Source organism: Glycine max, chromosome 10 (assembly GCF_000004515.6).
Source record: "Glycine max cultivar Williams 82 chromosome 10, Glycine_max_v4.0, whole genome shotgun sequence".
Classification (NCBI taxonomy): domain Eukaryota; kingdom Viridiplantae; phylum Streptophyta; class Magnoliopsida; order Fabales; family Fabaceae; genus Glycine; species Glycine max.
In genome coordinates, this window is record NC_038246.2 from 39,995,141 (window position 1) to 40,014,407 (window position 19,267).

Genomic DNA, 19,267 nt, shown 5'->3' on the forward strand with positions numbered 1-19,267 from the left:
TTACCTCAAATGGGATATGAAAAACTCAATTTGACTAGGCAAGTTCGAGATATAGATGCTCTATTACACATTATAATAATGAATTTATTGCAATAATTAAATTATAAAATTAAACAGATATTATTTTTTAAACTTTCTTTCTTGATCATAACGTTTATTTTTATGCATTATTTAGTTCAAACTTTACTTTATAATACATAGTATAATTTATTTAAGCAAAAATGTGAAATTGTACAAAACAAAATAAAAGGAGTGGGTGAGGACGGATTCAAGAAAAGGTTTAAAGAGATGAAATCAGGGTTGGGAAAGGCGAAACCTACCCCCACTTCCCTGTGCTGCCACCCCTGAATACAATATCCATTCATGATTTTATATTAAAACATACCTTATCTCAGTAATACTAAGTACTAACATAAGAAATTACTTTTGCATAATTGCCAATATGCTATGGCAATGGACCAATTAAAGTTCAACCAACATTTCTTTAATCATCTGTCTCTCACATAGAAGAGTGAATTATGGGTTTAACAAGTTAATCATTATTTCATTAATGTGCTTACTATTGAACACTGTCTTGAAGTACCTTAAAGAAAAGAAGAGAAAAAAGAACTGCATATGCAAAGTTGTGGAATGCCTAAATAAAGAATATTTGGACAAGGTAAATTACTCACTTCGGTTGACATTATAAGCAGTTCTGGAACACATTCTGTGCATGTTATGATGTCTAGGAGATTTCAAATGAGTCCAAAGATTGACAGTGATCAGTTGCACATGATTAGGTGGTTCAGATCCCAAGTACCCACGTATATATATCCAATAAAATAATTGCCCTTTGGCTTATCATGTATCTGTCACTCATTAGATTAACTATAAACTAATTTGTCCCTCAGAACTTCCTAGTTCCTATAACCTTCCCTTCCCTCCCCTTCATTCCTTGTTCCCTGCTATGAAAAATGCAACAAGATTAAGAGGAACCAAAGCAAAGAGAACAACCACCAAAATGCAAAGCCACCTGCTGTTCTTCTTCTATTGTTACATTGGCCTCTCACTTATTTTTACTAAAGCTGCAGCAGATGATGAATTGTCAACTCTTCTCTCAATCAAATCCACTCTCATTGACCCAATGAAGCATCTGAAGGATTGGCAACTACCAAGCAATGTGACACAGCCAGGTTCACCTCATTGTAACTGGACTGGAGTTGGTTGCAACTCTAAAGGCTTTGTAGAGAGTCTTGAACTCTCCAACATGAACCTCAGCGGTCATGTTTCAGACCGCATCCAATCTCTTTCAAGTCTGTCTTCATTCAACATAAGCTGTAACAGATTTTCTTCATCACTGCCCAAATCACTGTCCAACCTCACCTCTCTCAAGAGCTTTGATGTGAGCCAGAACTACTTCACTGGCAGCTTCCCCACTGGTCTTGGAAGAGCTGCAGGCTTGAGATCAATCAATGCATCGAGCAATGAATTTTTGGGTTTTCTTCCTGAGGATATTGGAAATGCAACATTGCTCGAGAGCCTTGATTTTCGAGGGAGCTACTTTGTGAGTCCAATCCCCAGGAGTTTCAAGAATTTGCAGAAGCTCAAGTTTCTAGGCCTTTCAGGCAATAACTTCACAGGGAAGATTCCAGGATATCTCGGGGAACTCGCTTTTCTAGAGACATTGATTATAGGATACAATTTGTTTGAAGGTGAGATCCCTGCAGAGTTTGGCAACCTCACCAGTCTTCAATACCTTGACTTGGCTGTAGGCAGTCTAAGTGGACAAATACCAGCTGAATTGGGTAAGCTGACAAAACTCACCACAATTTATATGTACCATAACAACTTCACAGGAAAAATTCCACCTCAACTTGGCAACATTACTTCTCTAGCATTTTTGGACCTCTCTGACAATCAGATCTCTGGAGAGATTCCAGAAGAACTTGCTAAATTGGAAAACCTGAAGCTCTTAAATCTGATGACCAACAAATTAACTGGTCCAGTACCAGAGAAGCTTGGTGAATGGAAAAATTTACAGGTGCTTGAGCTATGGAAAAATTCTTTTCATGGTCCTTTGCCACACAACCTTGGACAGAACTCTCCTTTGCAGTGGTTGGATGTATCCTCCAACTCACTATCCGGGGAGATCCCTCCAGGTTTGTGTACTACAGGCAATCTCACTAAACTAATCCTTTTTAACAATTCCTTCACTGGTTTCATTCCAAGTGGACTTGCAAACTGTTCATCTTTGGTACGTGTTCGGATTCAGAACAATCTTATTTCTGGAACTATTCCAGTTGGCTTTGGAAGCCTCCTTGGCCTTCAACGGCTGGAGTTGGCAAAGAACAACCTCACTGGGAAAATTCCTACTGATATTACCTCATCCACATCACTCTCTTTCATTGATGTATCTTGGAACCACCTTCAGTCCTCTCTACCCTCAGATATTCTTTCTATTCCATCCCTTCAAACCTTCATTGCCTCTCATAACAATTTTGGAGGAAATATCCCAGATGAGTTCCAGGACTGTCCATCTCTCTCTGTGCTGGATCTTTCAAACACCCATATATCCGGCACAATCCCTGAAAGCATTGCTTCTAGTAAAAAATTAGTCAACCTTAACCTTCGAAATAACCGCTTGACAGGAGAAATCCCAAAATCGATCACAAACATGCCCACCTTATCTGTTCTTGACCTGTCCAATAATTCACTGACTGGTAGGATACCCGAAAATTTTGGCAACTCCCCAGCTTTGGAAATGCTTAACCTGTCCTATAACAAACTTGAGGGTCCAGTACCCTCAAATGGGATGTTGGTGACTATAAATCCTAATGATCTTATCGGCAATGAGGGTCTTTGTGGAGGCATTCTCCATCCATGTTCTCCAAGTTTTGCTGTGACAAGCCATCGAAGGAGCTCACATATCAGACACATCATTATTGGTTTTGTGACTGGCATTTCAGTGATTTTAGCTCTTGGTGCAGTATATTTTGGTGGCAGATGTTTATACAAGAGATGGCACTTGTATAACAATTTCTTCCATGATAGGTTCCAGCAAAGCAATGAGGATTGGCCCTGGAGGTTAGTAGCATTCCAGAGGATCACCATCACTAGTAGTGACATCCTTGCATGTATAAAGGAATCAAATGTCATAGGCATGGGGGGCACTGGTATTGTCTACAAAGCTGAAATCCATAGACCTCACATTACTGTAGCAGTAAAGAAACTATGGAGGTCACGGACAGACATAGAAGATGGCAATGATGTGTTGAGAGAAGTGGAACTCCTAGGGAGACTTAGGCACAGGAATATTGTTAGGCTGTTGGGGTATGTACACAATGAAAGGAATGTGATGATGGTTTACGAGTACATGCCTAACGGGAATCTCGGAACAGCACTGCATGGTGAACAATCTGCAAGGTTGCTTGTTGACTGGGTCTCAAGATACAACATAGCTCTTGGTGTTGCACAAGGGCTTAACTATCTCCACCATGATTGCCACCCACCAGTTATTCACAGGGATATCAAGTCTAACAACATACTCCTTGATGCAAATTTAGAGGCAAGAATAGCAGATTTCGGGTTGGCAAGGATGATGATTCAAAAGAATGAGACAGTTTCCATGGTGGCTGGATCATATGGATACATTGCACCAGGTTAGTACTTGGCTCTCGTTATTTAGAAGTTCATTTACGCATTATGTTGTGCAAGCAAAAGATGATTAACATCATGCTTATGTCTTTGGGTTTTAGAATATGGATACACTCTGAAGGTTGACGAGAAGATTGACATATACAGCTACGGAGTGGTGCTTTTGGAGCTCCTAACTGGCAAAACGCCTTTAGACCCTTCGTTTGAAGAATCAATTGACATAGTCGAATGGATAAGGAAGAAGAAAAGCAGCAAAGCCTTGGTAGAAGCACTGGATCCTGCTATAGCTAGTCAGTGCAAACATGTCCAAGAAGAGATGCTGCTTGTACTCCGGATTGCTCTTCTGTGTACTGCAAAGCTTCCCAAGGAAAGACCACCCATGAGAGACATCATCACAATGCTTGGAGAGGCAAAGCCAAGAAGGAAAAGTGTTTGCCATAATGGGGGACAAGACACCAGTAGCGTGGAAAAGCCAACGATCTTTACCACCTCCCCAGTAATCAGTCTTTTGTGACAAGTTGTCTAGTAATTAGCAATATATTTTGAATTCCCTTAACCTCTGAATTGGACGTATGCTTTGCCTACGTCGACCAAATTTTTATCAAATAGTAATACATGTATTCTAGATAACATTTTGTTTCTTTCCTTTTCAATTGAGGAAGAAACGGTGATTTTTATAATCATAATCAATTCATCCTCAATAAAAGTAGCCAAAATGTGCATAAAGACTGTATAATGAGTAATCGACTATAAAACCATTTAATTACCGTTTGCCATCTCAGCAAAGACATCTCTAGCATTTGCAAACTTTTTTTCCGGCCATTTTCCAATTTCCACTGTTAACACGATTATTCTCTTTCACAATTGTCTTACTGCACCGATAGTTTCTCAGCTCAATATTCTTTCTTCGCTAGTTATTTATAGTTATACCTTTTTAACTAGTTCAATTGTCGCATACTAAATGGCGGAAGAAAGAGCTTCGATGCCTACCATGTGGCAGCGAGACAAGAAAACAACTCCATAACAAAAATTAAGCTGCACTCAGTTCGAAGTTGTATAATTTTCTAAAATAAAAAAGCGAAAGATTATCTAACTTTGTTGTTTTTTCTTCCAATTCTGAATGTGTCCTTATAGATACTCCGAGTTAATCCAAATAATATGGAAGAAAATGCAATCACAACCATTACATACAGTTCCGCTGCTAAGTTCATGTCTTCAAAGTAAGAAAAGTAAGTTAATCAAGCAGAAGTGTATAAGATAAGAAGTACAATGACATTAAATTAAACTATTCGTGTTACAATGGTAAGGAAAAAATATTGGGATCTGGCTGACATCAAGAAAGGAAGGCCAAGAAGGAAAACTGTTATCTCTTCTCATCCCAACAAATACGAGCATGATATTAGTGTATCCTGTATCCTAAACTATACACATTTATCCAAGTACAAATGAACAGATTGCCCTCCAAAAAACAAAAAGAACAGGAGTCTCACCTCAAATTGTCCCATATCCAATACTATCCCATTAATCTAGGATGCTAATAGAGCACTTCCTGATGCATTTCCTCTTTCAAGGAAGCTGCCAGATGTTGGCTGGAAAACAGTAACGGAAACAGTAGTGAGATTGGTCCATATGTACAGAGCAATTGGAATACTGGCTAAACTATACGTAAAATACAAGTCATTATAAATAAAATTATATGTTTGCATACAAAATTTAAAATATCATTGTACATATGGATGCGGGTTTGAAAACTCAGGTTGACATGCAATTCAATCCATAATAACACTACAATACATCCGAAGAACCCATAGGCTAAACCCAACTGCTACCAATAAAACCAAAACCTTGTAAAAGTTAATATTGGCTCCTTTTCATATAAAGTGACAAGGTAAAGTAGGAAAACAAGAGTATACACTCCAGTAAGATTGCCAGAATAACTGGAAAATCCAGAGTATTCAGAATAAAGTTCTTAAAACTGAATTTCAAAATTTTACTCATTCAATCAATTCTTTCAACTCATTTAGAGATAATACTCATATACCTCACTAGCTTGAACTTCACCAAGAGTAAACGGCTCTTGCTCCCTGATTACACCGTTATCTTTAGTAATTCTTTCTAAATCCTGCCAGAGGGGTGATCAACCATGTTATGAACAATCAAGAAATAACTTCCATCAGGTTCAACATGAAATAACAGATTGCAAGAGCAAAATGTGTGGGTGGGGGGCAGTAGAGCCATATATCCCTAATTAGACGAACACCAAGTGAACTCATTGCACAGGCACTTCAATATAACTGGAATTTTGATATGATACATTACTGCTACTTTCAGTATTTTAAGCACAACATAATGAATATTTATAATCAAGAGATCAGACAAATTTTGATAATAACTATACAAATGGAACCAACTGTTCATTGAACATATATTTTAGTATATTAGTTAATTAAAAATATTTAGATAAACTAAAAGAATGTATCTTATGAGTAACACGGGTTGGTTAATACTCCCACCAAATATAAAAAAATTGGATTTAGCAAAATAAATAAATAAAACCAGACTTAAAAGTACTGTATCGTGTCTTGCAGACCTCAATAATAGATTTCAGAAAGGGGATAAGAGATTGCAAAAACCACGTAAGATCAAGAAATTAGGCTTTCAGATGGGTAATTTTTCCTATATCCATAAAAACAGACCTTCGTAGGGGTCAGAATGAATCACAATTTGTGGTAAATAATTTAGTCACTGCATTCTCTGTATTTGGAATGACATACTGAAATTACAACAAAAATGTGCACTTTCATCAAAATTTGGAAAATACATGCTCATGTTCTTTAAGATATTAAAAGAATTTGTATGGCATACAAGTAGACAAAATACTAAATACAGCATCTCAAACACCAACACTCATTACCTTTCCAGTCAAAATTTCAAACTCGAGTAATTCCTCCACAATCTTTTCAAGTACAAGGCGGTTTTTCTGCAGGATTTCTCTTGCTTTGAGATATGCCAAATCAAACATCTAGGAATATCACAAAAGATTACATTAGATCTTTTTGTATAAAAGAAGTTAAACTTCTATTAACATATGGCTACCTTTTCAACTTTAGCTGCCATCACATATTCATGGTCATCCCCCATGCTTAATGCCGTAACCTATGTCAACAAAAAAAAAACATAAGAAAAGGCCTACAATATACTAATATTAAAAAACCAAGGCCAATAAACATTTCTCCTTTATTATGCAGTTGGTACAGAAACCTTCCATTTGTTCATTTGATCATAACTCCCTCAAGATATAGTTTTGCTTATCAGATTCAAAAGGCAGTGCTCTCTACTCATGAGGGGGGAGGGGGGGCAGATTAAAGAATCACAATCTCCGCCAATATTCTGAAAACTGGACTGCTTAGTACTAGCCAAACCAGAAGAGTAAGCGGTTCACAGATCATGGTTAAATGTGTGTGAGGGGATCAGTTGACACTGTAGAAAGGTATGAAACACTTGTACCATCCAATAACTCTTTACAAAAAGTGGTTTTCGTCAATAAAACCATTGAGCTATAAGGGACTATCATTATTCATGCCCATCTTACACCAAATTATGAAAAATATAAATGACAATAAAGTATGCTGGTATTTTCATTTACTTGAAAAGTATGTTGCACCTTAGTTTTTAGACATCTTAATGGCACATGAAAAAATATTAGATTAATGAGATATTTGACAAACAAGTAATGCATGACACGTCTATATGTGGCAATTAAATCATGGATTCACCAAATTTCACATGGAGCTTGAAGCATTCAGAATTTGTGGACTACATTAGTTCAATCTCAGATTCCACAACACCTAGCTCTTTTGGGAGATTGTTTATCTATCATTTTATGTTATTTTTCCTCATTTATAAGTTGGGCAGCACTTGCTCAACTAGCAGTTCAACAAATTATTTTCATTCAAAAAATAATAATCTTCTTAACCATCTTGAATATTAATATATTATTAACGCCATTTGAGAAACACAGACACGTTAGTGACGTGCTATGTTAAAAGTAAGCTTCAAGCAACACCCTACTAAATAATTCAATCTAACTTTTCAATGCCACACAATCAACATGGAAAAAAAAAAACAATTCAACAGTAGTAGTTAAGATGCATGTAAAAAGGTCTATACCGCATTACTACGGTAATATATTGCAGGACTGTCATCAGGTCCCCACCCATACTGAATGACCATTCGTGTAGCTATCTGTTTTAAAGAAAACAATGATCAGAATTTTATACTTGCAACATTTTTTGGCTAATATTATTATTTCAAGGAAATTATAATATAAAAAAAAGCAGATATTAAGTAAAATATAAACCGACCTCTTGTGCCTGCTGTATCTCAGATGTAGAAAGTAAGTTTTCTTCCCCAAAAGGAAGTAACATTTGGGATGCAACATAAGAACCAAAACAAAACACAAGCTTCTTTTCAAGATATGATCTTGATTCTGAATTCCCATTGATGGAACCTTCATTTCTTGCTTTTGTGATTTTTGTACATCCTATTCCCTGTACAATTGTCAAGAATCTATCATTAATCAAGTAAATATGACAAATCAACTTTTTTTGGTAATTAAATAAGTCAGTTATATTTTTCCTCTATTGGCCTTTAATAACAGAACTGTAACAATGACTAGTAATTAAGTTTGGAGAATACAGGCTAGCAATAGGCTTCATATAGAGCCACTTTGTCAAAAATCAGGTTACTGTAGTCTTTATTAAGTTGGTATACAGCAAAATCACAACATAAAGGGACAGGCCACTTCTAGTAACAAATGGCAGGCTAGACAACTGAAAGCAAACATACAAGGTTGGAGTCAAAGATACCATATTTTACAGTTAAAAAATAAATAAATAAGCAATGCTAAAGAAGCATAAAAGGAATGGAGGAAATCCTAGAATAAGAAAGAAGTGTTTTTCTTTGGGAGTCTTTAAATTTAAAGGTCACAGTATATATAGAATACAAAAGCCAGCTCTTATCAGAAATACTTCATTTCCCAAAAATTCTGCTACGGAATTTACGCTTCCAAAATCATTATATATAAATACATACATATATATATACATACATACACACACACACACACACACATATATATATATTGCTAAATATTTGCATTCAAAGCATTGGCTAGTCAAAGAATGCTACAAAACATTCTTTAATACACTCTTCACTATTGAGTGAAACTCATGTGGGTCCCACTAAATAAAGAACAAAAGTACTGAAATGGAGGCCGGGACCCACATCATTTAGTAAACCTCACATGAATTTTACCCAATAATCAGTGTGTTGAAGAATGTGTTGCCAGTAATCAGTATTTCTCTTGGCCAGTTACTCCAGATTATATACTTATAATGTAGATCTCATGGCATTCAATCATCATCACTTGATGGGGCAATAGCAAATTAGCAATAACAAAAGCCAAAGTTAGATAACTAGAAAGCATTGCTATAATATTGCCAGGTTACATATAGCAGACCAGGAATGAGTATGACTAACCTGCCAGGATAGAGGTTCAAGCCAAAGATTATCAACATCATCAAAATTTGGTAATAAAAGAGCAGTAAGACCACGACCAGCTGCCCAGACAGCATGTGGGAACTTGGTTTCCCTCGTCCACTGAACAACAAATAAACTTCATTTAGTTATTTTTTGTAGCAAGTCAATTATTTTTCAACTTCTGAAATAGAAAATACTCAGACTGCAACTACGTTCAAATAAATGGAAGAACAAACTCAGTGATTATACATATGAAAATAAGTATAAGGCAAAGTTGTGCTTTGACCACATAATAAGCATTATGCAGATAATAGTTTCTTACATCAAGTGGAGGGCTCAAATACTCTATCCCATTGCTTATTTGCCCATATGGCTCCATCAAATCAACAACATTCTGCAGATCTTCTTTTGTCAATGTCAGTCCAAGATGATTCACCAATCCTTTGCTAAACTTATTGAAAATTTTGGTCTTCCGCAGCCATTGTGGAATCATAGAACTGAAAGTCTAAGCAAAAATAATAAATATATTTCATTTCATACAGGAAAAACTATATGAATATTAAATTAAATACACACAAAATAAGGCTGTATAAAGAAAGTGATCCATAGCAGTCTCCAGATAACAAAAAGTAGAAAGAACAGTTATGCGATAATATTTTTTTTTTTTGGTGAAGCAGGATACTCCTCAGCCAAAAGCCAAAGACTAATCCTTCGAGGTACTGAGATCCATTTAAGGGGTTGACCTCTCCCAACAAATGTTTTTCCATACACACGGGTTAGGGATCGAACCCATGACCACATGTTTAAGGGACAAATGCAATAATGTTTTCAATTTGCTTATTTGTTGTACTTCTCGTCGAAAATTAAATAAATGGAAATTTGTGAGAGAGAGCGAGAGAGAGAGAATGACGTGTCAAATGAAGAATTATTCATTATCAGATTATCTTATTACTATAAACAAACCTAAGAATCATTTCCTCTTAACTTGAGAAGGCAATTCACGAGAACTAACTCCTGTTGTGTTACCCATACCGATGGACATAATAGTGTATATCAGATGTCTCTCTTGGAGTCTTCTGGAGACTACCAGTTCTGTTAGTCAGTTGGACATAACCTTCAGTTATTCTGACAGCTGTTACAGCTGCAGTTAGTTAGACTGCCCAGTTTGTTACACAAACCACCTGTACTCTATAAATAGTTAAATACTGTATCATTTCTCTTGAGACATATGAATAAATAATATTTATATCACTTTGTCTATCTAAATTCTCTCTATCTAAAATATATTAGGCCCAACACAGAAAAGTTTAACTTTTCCTATTCAAGTTATTGTGAAAAAAAGTAACACAATTAGCAAATTCTTACCGCAAACAAACCACAGTAGTCCATCAATTCATCTGTGTCCAGTACTTTGCTCCGGAAGGCACTTCCTTCCAAAGCCATTGGAACAATTTTTAATTCGATAGGTCGTAAAAGAGCTGTCTTCTCAGCAACCTGAAAATGAACAGCTTTTTGAGTCCAAAGGTAGGAACAAGCATTAATTACAACCAAAGACCTTAACAAGGCTTGATTAATTATTTTAAATGTTATAGGCCAGTTATGTAATTGGTGCAACAGTTATTTGAGTGGTTTTTATTTTAAATGTTATAGGACACTTATATGATAGGTGTGCCAGTTATCTGATTGGTTTTTCTTTGTTGTAGGGCATTTATTAATTTGTGGAATATAGAGTATAGATATAGGAAAGTAGAACAGTTAGAGGGGGTACGTGTGATTTATTGTTTTCTGCAGTGTTGAAGGAGGAGACTCCTTATTAGGGCAATCGCGTGGGTGAGCAATTCAGTAATTCAGACTCTGGTTTTATTCGAGAATTGTTATAAATAAAATTGAGCCACTTGTTGTCCCATCTCTTGAGTCTAACATATCGTAGTAAGAGAAAAGAATTCTAGGGAAACAATAAACACCAAGAAAAAACTAGGCCTCAACAATGGCATATTACAAGCAAGAGCTCATTTCTATTTATAAGAGAAAACAAAATTTTAAACTAGATGTACTAACCTAAGAAAATTGGATCTTCAGGTGTGTTTTATGCATGTAATTTTGAGTCTCTAACTCACTATCTTGATATCATCAAAAGATCTGTCTTGACAAGCATATCTAGAATTCAAAAGCCCCCTAGAGGGTCAAATTTTTTGTTTGGACATTGTTATTTTCTAATGATTAATACAAATGACAGTTGCTGTAGATTCACAGGCATCACACACACTCCCAAAATCTATGTGTATTCTAGTTCAGAAACAGCAGACTACTTATTTTTACAATGTAAGGCAGCTACTTTCTTATCAAAAAATCTTTTGGGTTTCTTGGTAGGCACTGGGGATTGGGCATGTCCTGCTCTTTGGAGTAATTTCAAAAAGGTTTTCAGTAAGAACAGTGAGAGGATTAAACCTTTTAGTAATGTAAATATGTGGTTCTTAGGTGTATTTAGTTGGAGCAAAATGCTCACACTTTCAACAGTGTCCTTCTTCCCTTACACTTGTTAAAGCACGGGATTTTATTTATTACTTTTTTTTGTGCTCTACTCATGGTTCATTTCCAATATATAGAGACTGGGCAGTCTTACTGCATTGAACATGTTTCATATTCTTGGTTGTACCTTGCTTTTCTCTTTTGTGGGATGTCTTATCCTCCCCCTTGTTGAACTTTCACAGTTTTCTGGGGGAAAAAGTGTTCTATTTAAAAAAGAGAAAGTAGGATAAACCTTTTTCCAGTCAACGTAATCAATAAACTGATCATCCATGGTTTCTTTTGCAGACAAGTACAATATTTTTTCTCTCTCAGCTTGTGTCGGTCTTTGAAGATGAAATATTCTATCCATGCGACCTGGCCTCTGCAAGGCCTCATCAATTTGCTTGAGATTTCTAGTAGTAGCCATCAAAACAACCCCATCTTGTTTCTCAAATCTGCATAGTATAACAACCAGTTGTCAGTTATTACTTACATATGAGCATATCTTCATTCTCAGACAGTCAAAAGAAGCAAAAACTACAGATTACCCATCAAGTTCCACAAGCAGTTGATTGATGAAAGTTTCATGGTCTTGATTTTTGGTATGAATATATGTACCACGTACACCAGCAAACAGGTCAAAATCCTCCACAAATATTATCACAGGAGCCTACAAATAGCAACAAACAAATCAGGAGAAGAGGAGACATAATCTAGGACTCAAAAGATCAACAAAGTCATTCAACCAGTCAAGTATACAGCATGGATAAATAGAAACCAAGTTTAAAAAAATACACAAATAAATAAAACAGGACATGAAATCTGGGAGAAGTGGTTCACTGTCCAAACGGTTTGACCAGTGGTCCAACCAGAAAAATAAAAAGGAAAAATAGATGAGAAATAGCAAAACATTATGTAAAACGTATGTAAAAAAAATTAACATGCAAACTCATATTTTTAAAATAAAAATTACATAATGATTTGTGAAAGAATTCAAAATACGAATATTTTATTATTATTTCTGGATTCCGGTTCAACCTGTCTTTGACCAGGTTTGGGAGGTAACCAAACCAAAAGTGGGGCCAGTTAGTGATTGGCCAGCCATTCCAGTCCAGTTCCAAGAATGCTGGCATGAACATACATATAAACATAATTTGAGTATTTGACTAATATAACTACCAGAACAAATGTATAACAAATTGGCTGAATTCATTGTATCATGGCACAGTAACAACAAAGGCCAAATGAAACTGAACCATATGAATTATGAAGTTCATTTTAGTAGATATCTAGACCATTTTTTTAATCTTGTGAACTATACTTATGATTAATAACTTGTTTTACTCAATTATAAAGATATAAACTGTGAAAGATAAGAAGATAGAAAATAAATATTAAAGTGGTTTAAAGAAGATAACCAGATCTCTTGCTGTCTGAAACAATTCACGAACATTGGAGGCACTTTGTCCAACCCACAGCCCAGCCTCCAATTGTTGGGCCTTAATTTCAACAACGGGCACCTTAGCCTCAGCAGCTATAGCCAATGCTAGAGATGTCTTACCTGTACCCCTCTCGCCTACAATAAGAACACCCTGCAATATAGAAAACAGTTCCTAGGAGTTGATATAGGTATTTTCAAACCAAAGTGCATGAGACATTAGTTATACGATGAACAGTTCAGCAAAATGTTAGAAACATGGTCAACTACAAGTTTACATTGTTATGAAATGAGTTATTAGAATTAAGAACAAATTATGTCTAATTCAACTCAAAAGCTAGCTCAAAAAGGGAGGATTGCCAAAGACTGGACATCAAGAGTGAAGTTTGAAGGATTGGACATCTATAAAATGGCCCAACACCAAGAGCAGGGTGAGCTAAGGATGGAAGAAGGTGACTTAATTTTTTTTCCCATTTTTCTAATCAGAGGAGGGGATGGGGGATTTTCCTTGTTGAGTGAAAGAAAGCTAATAAGAATTATTAACTTAAAATCCCATAGCTTTTCTCACCCTTAATTGAAACAAATAAATACGGTTAACTTAAGTATGTTCGGGTAATTTCAAGGTTTCTTCTATTGAAAAAAAAAAAATCTCCATGCATCAATTTTCAAGGGAGCGGGAAGAACCTAAAAATTGATAGGAAAATTACATCACAATTTTGCAAGAATATATTAGAATTAAAAAAATAAAAACAATGCCTTGTCAAGTTGAAAAATCTTCATGCAATATCATACCCGAGGTGCCCGCGCACCCATTTCTTGAAATGCCTTTGGATTTTGTAAAAATGTGACAACTTCATTGATTTCCTCTTTCATAGACTCAATGCTAGCAAAGTTTTTCAATGGAATTGGTGGTTTCTTCACCCTCTGCAGAACAACTACAAGTCTCAGTTTTTTCCTAGATGAGAGTATTATCCAGTATTAAAACAGAAAATAAACAATTCTAGAGTTTTAACCTTCATCTGTTCAAAAGCGGTCTTTATGGGATCAACGCCATCCTTTCTCCTCTGCTTGATTTTTTTCAATTTTTGAGAAATGTAATACTTCTGCAAGATAGCCATAAAAAAGAGTAATAATACTTAATTAAAAGTTCCACCATGGTAACATAAGATCTGTATACAGGACATCATTCCATCTAACAGAAGTAAATTAATGAAAGCAACAACTAGTGGTGCGATCAAAATTTTATGCATACATGAGTGCGTTCAAGCTACCTGAAGCAGTTCTGAACTAGTGATATAACACAAGACTTATTGAACATTTTCAGAATTGAAATAATTCAATAATCCTATGATGTATCACCACCAAAAGTAAAACCTACATTCTTATCAACATAAGCCAGTAGACTTTTTATATCACAAATTAGAAGGATTTGTTTAAAACCCGAAGCTAATTAAATTCAAATAAACGCAACTTTATTATCAGTCCAGTGAGCTAAATTCGAATATAGCCTCCAAAAAGATAGTGAGTGGTTTCAGCAATACTTTTTAAGACTTTCATTTTCAACAGAAAAAATCAGTTCAAATAGGGTGTATAATACTACTGTGACACACTGGCATGATATAATACCACAATACAGTGAAATAAGTGGTAGCCAATAAACTAGGAGTAGAATTTTAGAAATTCTCCAAACAATGATAAGATAACCATCAGAAAATTATGCAGAAATTTCAAAATAACATGCACAAGATGCAAGAACAAACTTATACCACTCGCCGCAACTTCTGCATATTCGGATCTCTTCGCAAAGGCCCAAACCCAAGAAGACTAGGAAGTCTTCTCCTTGTAAATTTCAAAACATGAAACAAAACAAACCCATATATAGCAGCTCTGACAAAAAACCAAAAAAACCATGGAACTTCTTCATCATCATCTGTTGTTGTTTGTCTGGATCTAAAATTCAATTCTGCTTCTGACTGCCATTTCAAGTACCATGTGGAGTCAACTGTCTGATATATTTCCTCTGGCCAAGCCATCCCCAATTGTATCCTCACCTGTATCATAATGACAACAAAGGTTTAACAAATTTATCATTTAAAACCAAACACCTGAATTAGCAAATGGCAAGTTCTGAATTCAACAATACCGGGTAAGGGACTAAAAGTTCCACAGTAGGAAACACTATCACCACCATTATGTCATCAGTTGTATCCTTAATATTCTTAAAGATCCAATTTCTCGCATTCGTGACAACTCCAGAATTCCACAAGCCACTCAAAATCCCATGAGACACTCTTAAAATCAATAGAAACTGTTGGCGGATATTCAATTCTGAGAAAGGAATCCACATCAGATGAACCGCTGTTGGAATACCACAGGCAAGCATTTTCATATACAGCCCATCAAATCCCCCCAAATCTTCAAAAAGCATTTCATATTCCTGAAAAAAGAAAGCATATTTAATAATCACCATACAAGAAATAAAGCCAAAAATTGATTTCTCAATAAGAAATAGAATATATATACAGCTACAACCTTTATGTCTACATAAAATTCTTCATCCTCCCCCTTTAATGCAATATACATGGCACCCCAGTCATGCCTAATGCGGACATGCTCTATTAGCTTTTTCGAGACAGCATAAGGAACAGCCACAGGATCAATCTCCCATCTACTCTTCTCTTCATTGTACCAAGTCCTTGACACTACTCTGTCACGGTCCAAAAGAATTCTTTCCTGCAATGGACAAGCAGTAAGTAGTGAAAGGAAAACAGTAATGCCTGATGACAAACAACAACAATCAAGCCTTTTGTAAAATTGTCAAGCCTGATGACAAACAGTAATGCCTATCTAGACTACTTCAAGTCTGATATCGGAACCATGTGTTTGGCACCATTAATTGTAAAATTTTGTACCTCTGGTACTCATCTAATACAAAGTATATATTTTTTCCGAGCAAAAAAAAAATCAAGCCTTTTCCCACTTAATGCCTGATAACAGAAAGCAACAAAAAGTTCAAATCCAACTACGTGCACAAAAACATGTGAACAATAATATATCCATCATCAACACCTCACACACAGACACATAAAATTTTGATTTTATGGTACTCTATTGACATGTAGAGAAAAGGCACACGACAAGATCCACTGCAACATACAAGATATCTATTTAGCAAGATAAAGACTACTAATAATTATCAAACAAGGGAATCAATTGCATCTCAATTTGACCTGTTCAATGCCTTTCTAGTGAGTTAGCAGTATTTATGATACATTTGTGTTTCTACAATTCCAAAGAATCATTCAAAGAAGATACAAAATCAATAAACCCTTAACCACCACTTCTGATGAGTAAATAATACTGTTTTATTTTGTTTTGTGCATGTAAAGTTCTCTCAAAATTTGCATCCATAATCACTGGTACAATACTTGGTTATGATCCCTTAGTTATGATTTGATGCCATATGCCAATAACATTACTTACAATGTCCTTGGAGAAACCAGACATCAAATGTTAAAATAACAAACTCAATGATTTAAAGTCTGAAGCCATTATAAGGTCCTTTACTATCTAAATTATCAAATAAAAACAATTGAAATCTACAAGCATGCATAATAAACATATTGATGGAACTAGAGAGTCTAAAAATCCACCTATTTGGAAGGTATACTCTATGAGGGGACATAGGATGTAGAAATCTGATCATGTGGCAGTTGTGGTATGACAGTTATGCATTTAATTATGCAGGATGGTTGCATAATAGTTATGTATTTAACTCTGCAGGACAGTTAATCGGCAGTTGTGTGTTTAACAATGCAGTATAGTTATGTAGCACTTATGTATCCCTAGTATATTATGTGAGTAGAGTTAGGAGGAAGTTTGGACAGAGTGCAATCTTTGTAGGAGTCTCAACTCTGAGACAGCATTCTTGCTGTAGTTTCTGTAAAAATCTGTATTTAATCATAATAAACATCAATTTTTATTGGTATTCTATCACATATATTATGCAGTTTATGCATCAATATAGATACACATGGAAAAGTGAAATGGAACCTGTCTTTCAGCCACATATTGTCTGCCAAACTCTGCATCCTTAATTAAATTCTGTTTTAAATTTGCCTTGGCTTCTTCACGCCATTTCTTCCAACCATGGTACAGATGGAGACCAACAGCTTTGGGAAGCACAACCTCCTTATTTCCAAACATCCACTTTAACTCAACTTCGGGAAAACCCTTAACCACCTCTTCTTCAGGTGAATAAATAATACTGCGTTTTTCCTTGCCAAACTTCTTCATTTTTTTTCTTATCTGAGCCTCTAAATTCCTTTGCTTCTCCCTAGAGTCTTTAAGACTTCTTGTTAAGCATTGGGCAAAATTAATAGAGTCTTCATGAAAGAATGGCCCAAGATCTTCGACATCCAAAATACTAGGAAGAATTATTTGTTCTGCTTGTTTTCTATGAACAGTTTCCAAATCTTTCTGAATGGCAGATTTCGAGAGCCTGGTAACTGAGCCAGTAGGCAAACTGCAACCACATGACAAGATGATTGCAAAATGACACACAATTTCAAATGCACCATACCAAAACCAAATTGCATGACAAAACATTATGCAACCAATAAAGTTATTGCATGACAACAATGTTATATGGCTTTATTTGTAAGATGCACCAATTCAAAAATAATTTCAAGAGATAAGTCTCATCCCTGTCAAAATTTAACGGCAATTTCCCTCTTCTATTAAGTCCCTCGGCCAGGTAAAATCAAACACAAAAAAACAATAACAAAATAAATTAATAATAGTATGAAGAGGCTCCAAGCAACAAAAATTAACAAATGGTAGAGAAGTTACACCCTAAAAATTCTAACAACCGTCCTTAACTACTACATTTTACTCAAGTGACACAAAATCCTCACCCACATGCTATCCTACCATAACCTCCTCACTCACCTAATTATGCAGACAAAACCAGAACATAAAATTGCACTCAGAATCATCGATTATTAACGAATGCACAAATAAACAAACACATCACAATACAAAAACGCATTGATTCAAATTATCAAGGAAATGTGACCTTTTGAAGTCCTTATTTTTTACTTCCCGTTTAAACCTCTCCACCAGCTGCTCGCACTCCCTCTCTATGAAATTGATTTCCCTCACTCCATAACTCAATGCCACAGTCTCCTCCCTCGAAATCCTGTCCTCGATCTCCCCAACTCTCTCCCACACACCATTGTACTCATCCTCCATCACTCCCACACTCTCCTCCAACTCCTTCATCCTCGCATTCTCATTCTCCTTCTCGTTCGCGGCCACCTTCGCCTTCAACTTATCGTATTCCGCCATTGCATTCAATATCTCGCCGACGATCTCCCCGGACCGTTTCCACAGCGCCTTCCTCTCCCTCCTGAGCCTCTTCAGCGCCGGGTAGAGCCTCCCGTTAATCTCTTTCCGCATCTCTTCCTTCTTCGATTTCACGGCCTCCAGCGCCGCCTCCGCCTCGCTCACGTCGCCATTCCCGTTCCGAACCTCGTCCACGGTTTTCAACAGAAACGATACCGTCTCAAGTAGCCTATCGGTGCAGTCTGAGTACTGGTGACTCTTGGCTCTCTCTTTCTCCTCGGTGCCTCTCTTTGCCCAATAAGTCCATGGAGCTGCAATTGCGAATGCAGGAGGAGGAGCGTGGAATGCACCGAGCGCGGAGAAACCAACGGCGAAGCAGAACAATGCGCGAACGAGGTGTTTCGAGAAAACGTCGTCGTTCGGGGAGGGTGTGGGTGTGGGTGTGGACTTTGCGGCGAAGGTGATTGGTGGAGTGAGGGTGATGGGAGCGAGTAAGAGTGGGGTTCGTGGTGTTCGGCGGGGGTTGTTGGAGATGAATGTTCGGTTTGGAATGGGACGAATGGAAGTGAAAAGTGGACGCTGGGGGAAATGAAGTGGTGAGTGAAGTGGAGAAGAAGTCATGGTTGAGTTTAGGGAAGAGGAGTGAGAGAGGAAGAGATAGACATTGAAATTGAATTGAATGAAGTAAGAGATTATCTATCCTACCACCAGAGCTGCTGCAACAGCATCGGAGGGGATGGATAGTAAGATAGATGGGTTACAGAAATAAACTAGATTGCTGGTACAAGGTCATCTAGGTCA

The 19,267-nt window shown here is 36.4% G+C and overlaps 2 protein-coding genes across 2 annotated transcripts; one reads left to right on the forward strand and one right to left on the reverse strand.

Annotated features, from left to right (window-relative positions):
- The first annotated feature begins 535 nt into the window (after positions 1 to 535).
- On the forward strand, positions 536 to 5,093 carry LOC100793873 (leucine-rich repeat receptor-like protein kinase PXL1). Its single transcript, XM_003535325.5, has 2 exons — positions 536 to 3,638; positions 3,735 to 5,093. The coding sequence occupies exons 1-2, from the start codon at positions 947 to 949 to the stop codon at positions 4,145 to 4,147; spliced, it is 3,105 nt and encodes a 1,034-aa protein (XP_003535373.1). The 5' UTR covers positions 536 to 946; the 3' UTR covers positions 4,148 to 5,093.
- LOC100794385 (probable inactive ATP-dependent zinc metalloprotease FTSHI 5, chloroplastic) lies at positions 4,887 to 19,267 on the reverse strand. Its single transcript, XM_006589137.3, has 19 exons — positions 18,198 to 19,267; positions 17,174 to 17,645; positions 15,653 to 15,853; positions 15,264 to 15,557; positions 14,887 to 15,171; positions 14,134 to 14,223; positions 13,913 to 14,044; positions 13,101 to 13,274; positions 12,231 to 12,352; positions 11,936 to 12,137; positions 10,540 to 10,668; positions 9,497 to 9,679; positions 9,175 to 9,294; positions 7,998 to 8,183; positions 7,804 to 7,878; positions 6,730 to 6,789; positions 6,548 to 6,655; positions 5,675 to 5,755; positions 4,887 to 5,222 (listed from the first exon to the last, which is right to left on the reverse strand). The coding sequence occupies exons 1-19, from the start codon at positions 19,085 to 19,087 to the stop codon at positions 5,160 to 5,162; spliced, it is 3,867 nt and encodes a 1,288-aa protein (XP_006589200.2). The 5' UTR covers positions 19,088 to 19,267; the 3' UTR covers positions 4,887 to 5,159.